The sequence below is a fragment of the Uranotaenia lowii genome, chromosome 3 (genome assembly GCF_029784155.1).
Source record: "Uranotaenia lowii strain MFRU-FL chromosome 3, ASM2978415v1, whole genome shotgun sequence".
Lineage (NCBI taxonomy): Eukaryota > Metazoa > Arthropoda > Insecta > Diptera > Culicidae > Uranotaenia > Uranotaenia lowii.
The window spans coordinates 111,398,723-111,412,145 of NC_073693.1; the positions used below are offsets into that span (position 1 = coordinate 111,398,723).

Here is a 13,423-nt window from a genome sequence, read left to right on the forward strand (position 1 = left end):
TGGTTTCTTTGTGAAAATTGTGAAAAAATCCGGGCAATATCCGGACTTTTTTCACGATAACCGGGCAACCGGGCCGGGCCGGACTTTCTCGAAATTTTGCATCAAATATCTGGGCAAACCCGGATTAAACCGGGCAATATGGCAAGCTTAGTATATAGGTATTCAATAATAGAAAATGCCCATGAACTGCTTATTTTAGCTGTATAGTGTTTAAAATCGTCATTTTAATTTTAAAAACAATTCAAGTATAAGTATTATAACGTCACTCTAATGCTAGTGATGTTGTTTTTGCTTGATTAGCCGCTTTTAAAAAAGTAAACTTTTTGGTTATACAAATCCTATAAAGATGTGGGAGAATTTATGCGTTTTTGAAAAGAGATAGGTGTCTCCGATTTCTCTGTTTAATTTGTTTATATGAAAGGATGGTGTGCACAATTCTGATTGGACAGCCTTTAGTATTGTCTGAATGGATAATTTTGGAAGATTAAAACGAAATTCTGCTAGCTTTGTCTTAAAATATGTAAAAAGGACTAAGTTTTCTTTTTTTCTCCATATGAAAAACAAAAAAAATATCTGCCCATAAAGCAAATTTCGAGAAACACACTTTAAAAATTAAAGTTTAGCTAATTTCAAAAGATTAACTTTTTAGTTCAAAGGTGTGAAGATAAAAATATTGAAATTTAAAATCTGCAGAAGAAATTTTTTTGATGCCTTTTTTTAACTCTTTTTCGAAATCGACATAAGAGATAACGACGGTTAAATTTCCATAAAAACTAAATACCATCAAGTCACCATCTACCGCCCAGTCAAGCGGTTTTTCAACTTCAAACATGTGTATTAAAAAAAACGATGGCAGATTTTTATTCGCTTTCTTTTCCAATACATCTCAAAACTGCTCTATTATCAATAAAAAATTTAGTGGATTGCAAAAAAATGTACGCTATTCAAAATAATTAACTAAACTTGGGGGAGTTCAACTGGCCCTATTACCGCCCACTTGACTTTTTCCGTTACCGATACTGTTTTCTAAATGAAAAACTATCGTAACAACACGGAACAGGTTCTTTTAAGTATTTTTCGTGTAAGAAGCTGTCAAAACCATATTTTGGATCTTGAAAGAATACATTTTATGAAATTTTTCCCGTTAATTTTGTACAAATTTAACAAAGTGCGTTGACTGACAAAATGATGATTCCCGGCAAACAGCCTCAAGTAACCGTTTACTTCCAGCGATAAAACATCATTTTCTAACATAATCAAACTAAATGCTACTTAAAAGTTACACATTTGACAAAATATATGAGTTAAAAACAAAGAAATTGTGCGTGACCGGTCATTAGGAACAAACACTTTTGTTAACATACCAATTACCGCCCAACACTAAACACTCCAAAAAACAAAAACTATTGAAAAAATCGAAAATTTTCCAATGCAAATCTATTCTACGAAAATAAAACTATCGTTTCAAGTCGATTTTAGATCAAATTTGTACTTTTTAGCTAACAAAAACCCTTTTTGCATCAGGAGCACATGAATGCTCAGTTCGCTAACAGGCGTCGAATTTAATTATTTGACCGGAAACGAAAAACCAAATATTTTATTTCTGGCTAGCGTTAGCATAATTAAGTTATGTTTTTTTCAGTGAAATGGTCGAAAAATGATGCCAACACAGAATAGAAGTCTTATTTTTGGGAAAAACTTCCCTCTTTTTTCGAAATACACATAAAAGGGTGATTTTGGGCGGTAAATGGTGACTGGGCGGTGAATGGCTACTTAATGGTAATTCACTTTGATTAGATGTAGACTATCAAATGGATATATTACATGGTTTTATTTCAAGAAAAAACCTTAAAATTGCTATAGAGAAGAATAATTTCAATTTATCGATCCTTGGTGTTTAGTAATCTTTGATAATTACAACTTATTATCAAAATTTATTGATAAAAAACGTTTCCACCACTGAATACATCCTAAATTATTGTTATATGACAATAAAAATACTTTTTCCCACATTAATTTTTAGTTTTGCCAAATTCACGGTGTCGCCACATTCACGGTGATTCTATTTTAACGTGATAAAATCGAAAAACTACTGTATTTTGTTCTTGCATGCTAAAACCACTGACCATACAGACTGGACACTCGATTTCGTTTTTTGGATAATTTTTCCAACAGTACGCAATGTCGATTCCAGAGTGCGCATCGATCGATTTGAAGAAATGCTATCCCAGTTAGGAAATGCCACCCAACTTCGAAAAAAAACAGGCAAATTCTTCGATAAAATTGGGCTAAACAGGTACATTTTTCCTACAGGGCATTTTTGGTCAAATTTTTCAGGTTCGCCACCTGCCGTCGGTATTGCGTACCTGCAAAATCTGACAAAAAAAAATAGACAGAAAATGGTTGATTTTTTGTTCTTAGCGTCATGTCAGTGTGATCAGTACTAAAACCATGAACAGGTTCAAATTTCACTGTCATTTGCCACGCATGAAGTGAGGAATATTCGCTGAAATTGCTTTTTTAATAGATTCAATTTTGTTTATAAAATTTTAAATATATCATTAGTATATCTTTTTCTCTAGATATTTAAAGAATTCTGCTGTTCAGTTTTAGTCAATAGAGAAAATGGGTAAGCAAAAGATCATTAGAAGGAATAAGCTAAGTAAGCAACTATATTTTGACGATACCAATAGGATTAGTAGAATTGATGGTTTTTTGGTAGTATGAAATGACATTATGTTTAAATGAATTTGGAAAACCAGAGAAACATCTTAAAACTAAATGTCTTTACAAAAATAGCTTGTTAGAAAAATCGATATCCACTTCTAAAATGTCTTAAAGACAGTAAACCCGATAATTTTTACACTGATTATGATGAGAACAACTTTGTAGTACTTACCCAAACAGCAAAACATTCTTCAATGAATCGAACAGAGCATAGTTATTGTTATTTTTATTATGTTTTTTATTTTCTTAAAAAATTCTATAAACTAGATTCAAAAAATTCTACAAAACTTTACTACACTAAATTGTGCTGGAATTCCAATCGTTTAAGGCAGCTACTAGCATTTCGTTCGGAATGATCTTCATAGTTAGTTGATCAGTTGAGTATTTCCATTATTTTCGAGTCTAGAGCTAGGACGACTGCATTGTGTTGCTTCTATATTTTGTTTAATTCGGTCAAGAATGCACTATGGACACATTCCACGCGCTTGTACCGCTCAAACGTGATTTTTATCCGTTCGCGTATCAAAAAATCTCAAAAATGTCTATAATTTTGATAATTCAAATCACACAAAACCAACGGAAAAAAGAGAAAAAAGTTTTTTTACACATGTTTTAGATGATTTTGAAAATCAGTTTTTTTGTTGAAAAAAGTGGTGTTTTTGACAACTTTTACAAAATCATTATGTTTATTATATGGATGATATTTTTTTGGAAATATTTTTAGTATGTTCAGAAGCAAAAAAACACGGCTTCATTATGTAGAAAAAAGAATTTGATTATATCCAATGTAGTTGGTTTGAAAAGCGAACAAAAACAGTCGCAAATGAGTGAATTCACGTCACAAAAAAACGGAAGTTTTTAATTTTACGAGAAAACTCTGACTTTTTCCGAAATAAAAAAATGAGATTTTCTTTGAAAATGATAAGACGATTCTAAAACACTAAAATTTATTGAAATCGGATGGAATCTAGCTGAGTTACAATAGCGCGAATGAGTGAATTCACGTCACAAAATTTGATTTTTTGTTAAATTTTATATGAAAAATGTGCTCTGAAAGCTGTTTTGACCCTCCAGATGGTCGGGTTTTTACAAATCGAGCATAATTTACTTGATTTTTTTAATAAGTTCATTATTTTCAAATATAAAGACAAAAAGATTGAAAAAAAAATAAAATTTTTTTTGGTGAATCTTTAAATGAAGACAGTAGTAATTTTAACATATCATCCTTCAATATGTTGCTATTCAAGTGCCAATCAAAATAAGAAAAAATTTAGGTGCAGATACTAAAAATTTATGATTGTAAAAGTCGGAACAACAGAATATTGTTTTTGAAAGTGTACATAAAATTTGAAGGCTCCAAAGAATGGTTCAGTATAACCACAGGTATAACTTTATATTCGTAACGTGAATTCAATCAACTATCCTGTTCTGTTTGAACTGAGTGAATTCACGTCACAACTTCAAATAAGCATAACTTCGTTCGTTGTTGTTCAATCAAAAAGCTACGTACATCAAATTGTGAGCAATTGTTTTCTTTACAACTCATTCAAAGGCACCGATATTCTATTTCCACAGAGAGAACAGGAAATAAAATATGTATGTACTAAAGTCCGAAATGGTTAATTCTAGCGTGAATTCACGTCACAAAAGTAATCGATCTTAACAAAAACAACTTAAATTTTAAAATGACCAAATTATATTCATTTTGAAGGAAATTCAATTTGCGACCGTATGCTACAATTTTTTTCATTTTCATGTAAATTGGTTGACTTCTAGAACGATAACAGTGCAGAAAAGTCCGGAAAAGCGATTTCACGTCACGGTGGAATGTGTCTATGGAGTTTTTTTTTGTTTTATCATCATGTTGTTCATGCTAGAAGATTACTTGTGATTATACATTGAAAATTATTTTGAAAATTATTTTTTGAAAATTAATTCACCAATGAATGTTTCTAGTTATTAAAAAAGATTTTTCAGTGTAAGGATTAATCAATTTTTAATTATCATTGTTATGTAATTGCCATCATCATCCTGGCTAAATACTTTTTTAAATATACATCAATTGAAGATTATTCATTAAATTCAATATCGATTACAAGATATGTACTTGGATATTTTAAGGTATAAACTATAGAAATACTAAAAGGCTTGAAAATTATTTTATTATGACATCCAACGTTCGTTTTGAGACTTCACTCGCCGTTAAAATTTTTAATTAATTTATTCCATGGTTTTTCGGTAAGGGGGACGCTCGTAAAAGCGTAATCAACCCTCTACTGCATACGAGCCCACATATGTCCTCGATGAGTTTTCCACATTTTTTGGCATTATACAGTTAAAAAAATAATGCCTTATTGTCATAAATTTCTTAGTGAGAGGTCAATTAAGTTATTTCCGTTTACAGAATGTTTTTCTAGATGGATTAATAGTCCAGGAGAGTTAAAATTCTCCTACGAAGCAAAATTATTTTGTAAAACAAAATCAACAAATAAGTCATCGGTAAACTGAATGTTCTAAATGATAAATCAGCTTCAACTAAATTAACTTGCTTTTCTCCAGATAGTCATTGCATATGGGATTTTTTTTTATTATCTGACAATATGCGCCGGAAATCTTTAGGTTTTCTCCAAAATTTAGAGCTTTGTTAATTTCACTCCCATAAAAAAACATGTGTTTTTGCAGATTTCTAAAACTTATATTTTTCGAATCAGATAACGTTTACGCTTTGTCGAATAAAAAATTAGCCTTTTTTCAAATGCCCATAATTTTATCAATTTTCGACGTCGAATATAAAATGCAATAAAATTTTACCAGCCATATTATACCAAATAGATATGTTAAAAACAATGTCCAAAAGTATCGTCTGCACCACAAAAGTTTTTTAAAACAGAATTACTTTTGATTATACGTAGAATCAATATAAATTTTTTTTATTATTTTATTTGAATAGCTCGTTAAGTATTTTGATGTGCTAATTTTTATACTACGTTAAAAAAAGGCAAGGTTATGGGCATTTGAAAAGAGTTTAAAAAAAACTTAAACGTTACCTAAATCGAAAAATAAAACTTTTAGAAATCTGCAAAAAACACATGTTTTTATGGTGCTGAAACGAACAAAATTTTAAATTTTGGAGAAAATCAGAAGACCCCCGACGCAAACCCGTGAAATAATAAAAAATAATTCCCATATCTCTCGGTGAATTTTATTTGAAATAAATCTCGCGAAATGCATTTGAAATGATTCGATTACTATCAGGAACGCATAAATATGTTATAATATATCTTACATTTTTTCATCAAACAAAATGAATAAAAAAGTATAAATTAACATTTAAAAACTCTTTAACTAAAATGAATTTTTATTGAAAAAAAAACTTTGGCAACTGAGAATCAATCAAACATCACATCGAGTTTCGTTAAAAATCTTCATCTTGTGGAATAATGAAGAAAAAGAATACGAAATCAGGTCAAATTCCACCATGATTGGCGTTGGTTCTGATTTATTTCTGAACTCTGACTCTGAAATTTTTTAAAAACACTAATGCTACCAAGATGGTAGCATTAGTGTTTGTAAAAAATTTCAGAGTCAGAGTTCAGAAATAAATCAGAGCCAATGCCAATAATTTTCTATAAAAAAAATCTTTTTTTTCAAATAAGGATTGATTCTGAATACAAACTTCATGGTGAAACAGTAAACTTAGTCGATTTGAGGTTATTTTGAATTTCTTAAACCCTGTGATGTAAACAATTTTGTTTCGGTCCATGATTTTTGGCAGTGATTTAAACTAACGTGTACGTATTCTACCTATTTTTCTGAGTAACCATGCCTGTAAACGTTTTTTGTGCCTTTTTTTAATATCCTTGAAGGACATTTTCCGCTGACAACTTTGTTCAATACCGTAATTTAGTATCTAACATGAAAAAAATATAAAATTTTGATTAGGGGATTGTCTTTTGCCATTGAAATACAATCAAATCAACTGACATCACTGCTACTGCCTAGTGAGGTGTGAGGTATCACTAAGCATTCAATACTTCGCTTGGCACCAGCAGTGATGTCAGTTAAATTGATTGTTTTTCATTGCCAAAAAACATACTCCTATTCGACAGTTATAAACTATTTGTCTTGTAAGATAAAAGCTACGGCCTTCCATAAATGGAAATTTTCCTTTAAAGGGTTGGTAATTCGGTAAAAATAACGTTCACAAAAAATTCCACAAAAAAAAAAGAAAAGTGTTGTCGATTTTTCAGGGAAAAATATTTAATTCTCTCATACAAACCTTAAAGTGAAAATTTACTCATATACCTAAACGTTACTTCAAAACTCTCTTAAAAATCATAGATGAGATTCGAATTAAAGTCCCCAACGACCCCAAATCGACTCAGTTTGTTGATACAGTCATCCTAGCACAATACCGAGGTCACAACTATGTGGTGTGTTTGACTAAATTTGAAATTTTTCAGTTTCTGCTACTAAACTGAGGGCTCGTTTTTTTAGTTAAAAAAGGGTTTTTGTTATCTGAAAATTAAAAGAGAAAAAGAAAAATTAGTATAGAGATCTGATGATTTGAGTTAAAGGTAGTACCCTAGAAAATGACTCGCGCCCAGTGATCTACGCCCCAATCTACGAATTCAGGATGGTGGTGAAGGACACACTGAATTCGCCCGGATGCTGCCCTGAAACGTACACCTTGGACACGGAAGCACTGGACAGGATACTGGAGGCCGAAGGCGGAGCCGTCGAAACGATTGGTAGCACCGGAACAGGTTCTGCAGCTATCGCTGCTGCCGACAGGAGCTGATTTTGACGTTGCCGCTCTTCTAGGAGCGGGAGGAGAAGGCTGAGTTTGTTTGATAGATCATCGGTTGATTGCTGAATTCGGATGGTTGAAACCGTTGGAACGGTAAGAGTTTCGGTGATGTAGGATGTAAGGACTGTTGGAGCAACATCTGTGTCGTAGATTGTGGTTAGGATTTCTCGGCCTTGGAAAGTAACTGGCAGCACGATTGATTTCGTTTGGGTAACGGTGGTGACGACTTCTTTGACTTGTGTTTTAAGTTCAGTGGTCGTGGTGAGGATCACCGAATATCGGTTGGGGTCTTGGATGAACTCGGTTTTGATGGGGGCGAAGTTGGGTTCGGCACCGACTCCAAGGTTTCCTAATAGGAGTTGGGATAGGAGGATGTTGGCTAGAGGAGCGTTCGAAAGGACTGCACTGTTCTGATTGTTTCCCTTGGTTTGAACGAAGGGAGTGGCTTCGTAGATGGTCGTGGTGATTGTAGCCGAGTAAGCCGTTGATCGTCCACGGAAAGTGTTTTGTGAAACAGATATCGTGGTCGTTGGGGTCGAACTTAAGATGAATTTCGTAACTTCTACGAGTCCATCTCTATTGAAGGAGGTGATTTCTTTGTTCAGAACGTTGACGGGTTGGCCATTGGGGCCTTGGGTCAATGAGAAACATGAGGTGCAGATTTCCTCAATACTAGTGGTTGTGGTTTTGATCAGGCTAATCTCGGTTTTGGAGTTTGCGATAACGGATACAGTGCTGTCAGTTGGAAGGTGGAAGGTCACAGTAAGAGCCGGAGTACTTGGCTGAATACTACTGCTGCCAAGGGTAACAGTCTTCTTGCGCCAATCTTCGCGAGCACTTGTGTAGCCGAATCTATTAACTCGCTGATCTTCCTCCTTCTGATAGGATCCACGAGTATTAGCACGACGACGACCGTTGCTTCGGGTCGGTGTCTTATTGTTCAGGCCATAGGTTGCCGAAAGAGTAAACGAGGGTCTTCTCGTGTTGGCATTGTAATTGTTAGGCTTGTAAGCTAGCGATTTCAAAGTATTGCGCGATCGGGCCGTGTTACGATTCAGAGTGCTCTGGGTCTGAGTTCTCGGCCTTGTTGTTCTAATATCATTTACCGACACCCGACTCTTGGACAGCAGCCTATAGTTATCGTAGTTATCGCGCAGATTGTTGCTCAATCTCGGAGTCGTCACGTAATCGATGTAGTCATCCGACAGATAGTACCTCGAATCGATCCTATTCGTAATGGACGGTTCATTGCGTTGGGTAATTCTACTTCTCCGGTTGGTGCGATTATTAATGGCCTGTCGTTTGGCGCGAATCGTTTTCGTCGGTCGGATCTGATCGGCCAAATCTGAACTCTCCCGACCCTTGCCGGAGTTCTTCTCAGCTGCGGTCAGCCGGCGCACCTCGTTTGTGATCTCGCTCAAAATGCTCACCTCCGGATCATCTACAAAATCTTCGTCGAGAGCCGTCCTCCTCAGCAACGTTCCGTAGTCCTCTAGAAAAAGGCAAAAGAAAAAACGGACAGAGAAAAGAACAGAGTTAGGGTTTCAGTTATCCGCCAGGGAGGGAAAAGGAAAAGGAAAACTTACACTTGGTCGCACAATGTTGGTGCATGTCTGATAGCTGTCCACTTTCGCACTGTTTGGACCTCAACCAACTATTTTGAAATGCCAATCAGATGAAAAAAAGACTCCCATACAATTTATTCCTAAAACTAAGCAACGCCAAAATAATTAGTTGATTACTCTGTCAAAAAGAGGCCCAAACGTGAAAAACAGAAACTATCAAACATACACCAAAAAGTATTCCATTTGTAGACCAGTGTTATCATCGGAAAAGGTTAATAGGACATAAGAACTAGATCAGTAGGTGGTGTTTTTAGTTACAGGTTCAGGGTGCCAGGTGATAATATTTACATGGGTCATGCAAAATTTGTACAGAGTATAATTGTGTAAGCGGTTTGTACAGAGTGTTAAGTGTTCGATGTGCAAAAATGAACCAACCTGGAACTAATTACAAAAACAAAAAAAAACAAAGGAAATCAAATCCCAAACCCAATAATTTACAACATTCTCAACGAAAGGATGAGTTGTGAGCCATAATTTAGGAAATATTCTGAAACAACTGGTTTTCTAAATTCAATCTTCTCTGTCAGTGTCAAGGTTCACTAAATGGTGAACTAAATAAGCCGATTTTTTGCATATTTTATTGTTGATTGCTGGGGGCGATGTTTTTTTCTCAGTCTTCTTTCTGGGATCAACACCAGATGAGATTGTAAAAAAACTAAAGCTCATCGTAATCCCTAGCTTTCAAGCATATGTGGTTCAGGTGGTTTCGTTTCGTTTTTTATTTAACAAGTTAAGATTTGTGATGAAGAAGACAAACTTGGAACGGAGGCACCAACTCGAGGGATAAATTTCCCGCTGCGCATCAAATTCAAAACATCGTCAGGTGAGTCTCGCGACTGAATGTCAAGTTTGCTATTTGATTGATCACAACAAATTGAAGGTTTTCATGTTCTCGGATAGTATGTAAACGAAAGCAAGATTATATTTACGTATGCGTACATTTAAAAAAAAGTTTATCACTAAACTAACTATTTAAGCCCTTGAATAATAAAAATATAGAATTGAAATCATTTTGCATAAGTTGTTACAATTATTCAACCGAAAAATTACCATTAAAAAATACTTCTTCGTTTGTTGATATCCATCATTAAAAACATAAATGTATTGTGTATCGTTTACTTAACATTTGCAAATTGTTCACTTTGTAGACAACAGATACTAACTAAAGTGCAGCAATAAAATCAGAATGAGTACAACCGATATTCGTAATAGGGTAAAAAAAATGTGATACAAAGTATGTAATCCAGAAGTCATTAAAGGAAACATTGAAAAAAATTATATTCAGTTCATACCAAACAAGAGTCAACCAATAACCAGCTCAAATGCCAAACGCGAGCTATAAACAAATAGGGAAAGCCTCAAACTTTATTTCAGCCAATTTTTATTTAAATTTTTTGAGGGCTTATGCTTTGACTGAAAGCTTTAATCCATGGGTGGACCAAACCGTGATCCAAGAACGCTGATTTGTGCCTTGAAGCTTTGATCAGCTTCAATGTTATGAAATGAGAATTATGTTTACAAAATAAAGCAAAGTCAAAATATTTGTGAACTCCTTATTAAATCTTTTAAAAAAATCCGCTTTTTGAAAATGGGATCTAATACTGATTCGTTATTTTCGAGGCGACTTTTTAGTCGCTTCATTTGTCTGAAAAATCCGTAGGAACGTTAAAATTTATTCAACAGTTTGACACAAAAGTCAGGTGCAACCAAAATGATAAATACGTTGAGTAGATATTGGATTTAATGATTTCGGAAAGCATCGTCCGCTTTTTTGTATACCTTCCGTTGACGTTAGCCTTTTGGAAGGATCATAACAAATGGAACATTGTCAAATAAGGTGTGATACCCAGTTTCAGAGGGTTAAAAAGCCAAGCTTTTTCTTGTGCAAAAAAATTAGGAGCAGCTTAAAAAAAACATTAAAGATGGGGCCAAAATATTTACATTCAGTTCTTCTTCGATTGTAGTTTTTGCACAGATCAACCAATTTTTCGTAGACTTTGAAAAATATTTCTATTGACTCATACCTTTATTTTTTAAAGTTTTTATTGAAATAATACCACAAATAACTGAGATAGTTCAACTTGAACTTAAACAACCTAAAAAAAGTAAATTATGTTAATATTTTTCGACAACCCCGCCCCGAGTTATGTATTGCATTTTTTCTTCCTAATCTAGGATCAATTCTTTTTCTGAAAAAATCAATCCAAAATGCCAATATTTTTTTAAGATCAGAATCATTTTGCCAATCTTTATTTAGATCAAAACACACATGGCCCAAGAATTTCTAAGGCTTTCAAAATGATATTTTTTAGGAAAATAGGTCCATTTCCAGTTTTCATATGTTTTGATGATTTTTTAGCAGAACTTTTAAAATACTGTTTGTAAAACAATTTACATTAAAATGAATTGTTAAATCAACACAACTTAAAACATTTTGTGCAAAAAAACATGTTAACATAATGATTAGGTATGGTTGGGTGTCGATAGTAAATCTCGTCTAAAGGCGAGGTTGAAATTTAAAGCATTGATGGAAAATGTCATCAGGCTTCGCTGGAAGAGTTTTGTAAAACATTCAGAATGCGCCATCAGGATGTATCCGATTTCAACGTCAAAGAGCTCCGAAAATTTTCAGCCGATTATCAAAAATAGACAAGCTTCTGTCAGGATATTTCATGCCATTTATGTCAAAAATACAACGTCGATTACTGATAAGCAAAAAGCAGCTCTTTCACGGAAATTCTCCATAACGTTGACCAGAATTTCGGCCTTTATATATTTCATATGATAAACTAGCTTGAAGTTCGTCAATGATTTTGGTGTGCTGGCGTAAATTTTAATTTTTAAATACGTGAATAGAAAAAAAAAATTGTAGCGTTAAATTCTGAGAACGAGAAGGACAGTTCAAATCACCAATTTTAGAACAGCACGGACAGTTTTCACAACTGAGCGATCGTTTTCGATGTGAAGCACTAGAATTTCAGCGCGTTTTGGTCTGTATCGACTCATAGCTGAAATGGCACTAAATGTCATTTCGAAATCGCATTTTTATGTTGAAATCGACTTAAAAAAGGCGGAGTTATTCGACAGTCATATCTGATTGAAATTAACAAATCTGAAGCTCATCAAAGTTGAAACATAGATTGGTTATTTGTTTCAATACTATTTAAAAAATATCAATTAAACATATGTAGTTCATTGAGTGCTGGAAGATGAATGTCGATTATAAATTGTTAGATTACAAAATCTGTAGAAATTGAAACGATTTAAAAAAAAACATAGTTTTTCAGGAAATAAAAGATATTTTTGTTTTTTTTTTATTTTTCTACATATCTACTCTGATATCTCATTCAAACGTTAAAATAATGTAATAAAGCTTAGTTCTTTTAGAAATGAGACACATTCTTTTGTTAATAGCTCGTTTACTAGTAATCGGACATTCAAAATTTTGACAGCATTTTGTTGCCTATAAAAAGTACTATCCGACCTATTTTTTTCATAATTTAAATTTTACGCGTTTTTTAGATATTCACGATGCAAGAGGAAAAAGAAAAAAAAATTTTGCACAGTTTCCTTCAAAATCCATCATTATTAAATTGATAGCTAACAAAACCGTTGATTCTTCAAAGAATTACCGTGTCTGAGTGGTGGAAAAGTTTGCAATCACTATCAAAAATGTCCACAACGTTCAAATCAAGCATTGGAGTGAAGAACATGATCGGCGAATACGGTTATGGGTCATGAGGGAAGTCAAGTCTCATACCAGCATTTTTAATTTTCAATAAGCGAAAAACTAAGGGTAGTTCGCTGAAATTTCCAAAAAAATATTTCTCTGATAAGCTGAAAGTGTTGCCTAGTAATGAGTCATTTCAACCTAACCTCAATCAACATTTTGTTTATAGTTCCAGAGCTCGTAGGCTGTATAGTCGGTACCGAGGCTATGCGACAGATGATTTCTGATGGACGACAAAACTTATGAAATACGCTATTCCAAACATCCACTAGATGGCACTCAGTTTTTTTTTAGAGAGAAGTATTGGACCGAAAAGTAGTAGAAATTGAAGGAGGAGGATGTAGCCACTTAAAATACAGATTAGACGAAGTATAAGTTTGAGAAACTGATCAATATCATGACTGAAAAAAGGGTGCGCCGGCCGATGGGAGGAAAGTATTCAGATCAAACGAATGGTTTTGAGATACACGCATTTGTAACTGTCCCATTTCTAAATGCACTAAGCTTTAGCAGGACCATTAGTCCTTTCCT

General features: G+C 33.8%; 1 protein-coding gene across 4 annotated transcripts in view; it reads right to left on the reverse strand.

The window, feature by feature from the left end:
* Window positions 1–6,290: 6,290 nt before the first annotated feature.
* The window catches only part of LOC129758813 (uncharacterized), a 147,499-nt gene continuing 140,366 nt past the window's right edge, over window positions 6,291–13,423 (reverse strand). For 3 of the 4 annotated variants that reach the window (XM_055756443.1, XM_055756445.1, XM_055756444.1), the window contains 2 exons: window positions 7,312–9,029; window positions 6,291–7,245 (listed from right to left, as the gene is read on the reverse strand). In XM_055756443.1, the coding sequence (XP_055612418.1) occupies window positions 7,351–9,029 (1,679 nt within the window). In that variant the 3' untranslated portion in view covers window positions 6,291–7,245; window positions 7,312–7,350. Of the gene's footprint in view, window positions 7,246–7,308; window positions 9,030–13,423 lie in introns of those variants that run through there. The other variant, XM_055756446.1, reaches the window with a different exon arrangement.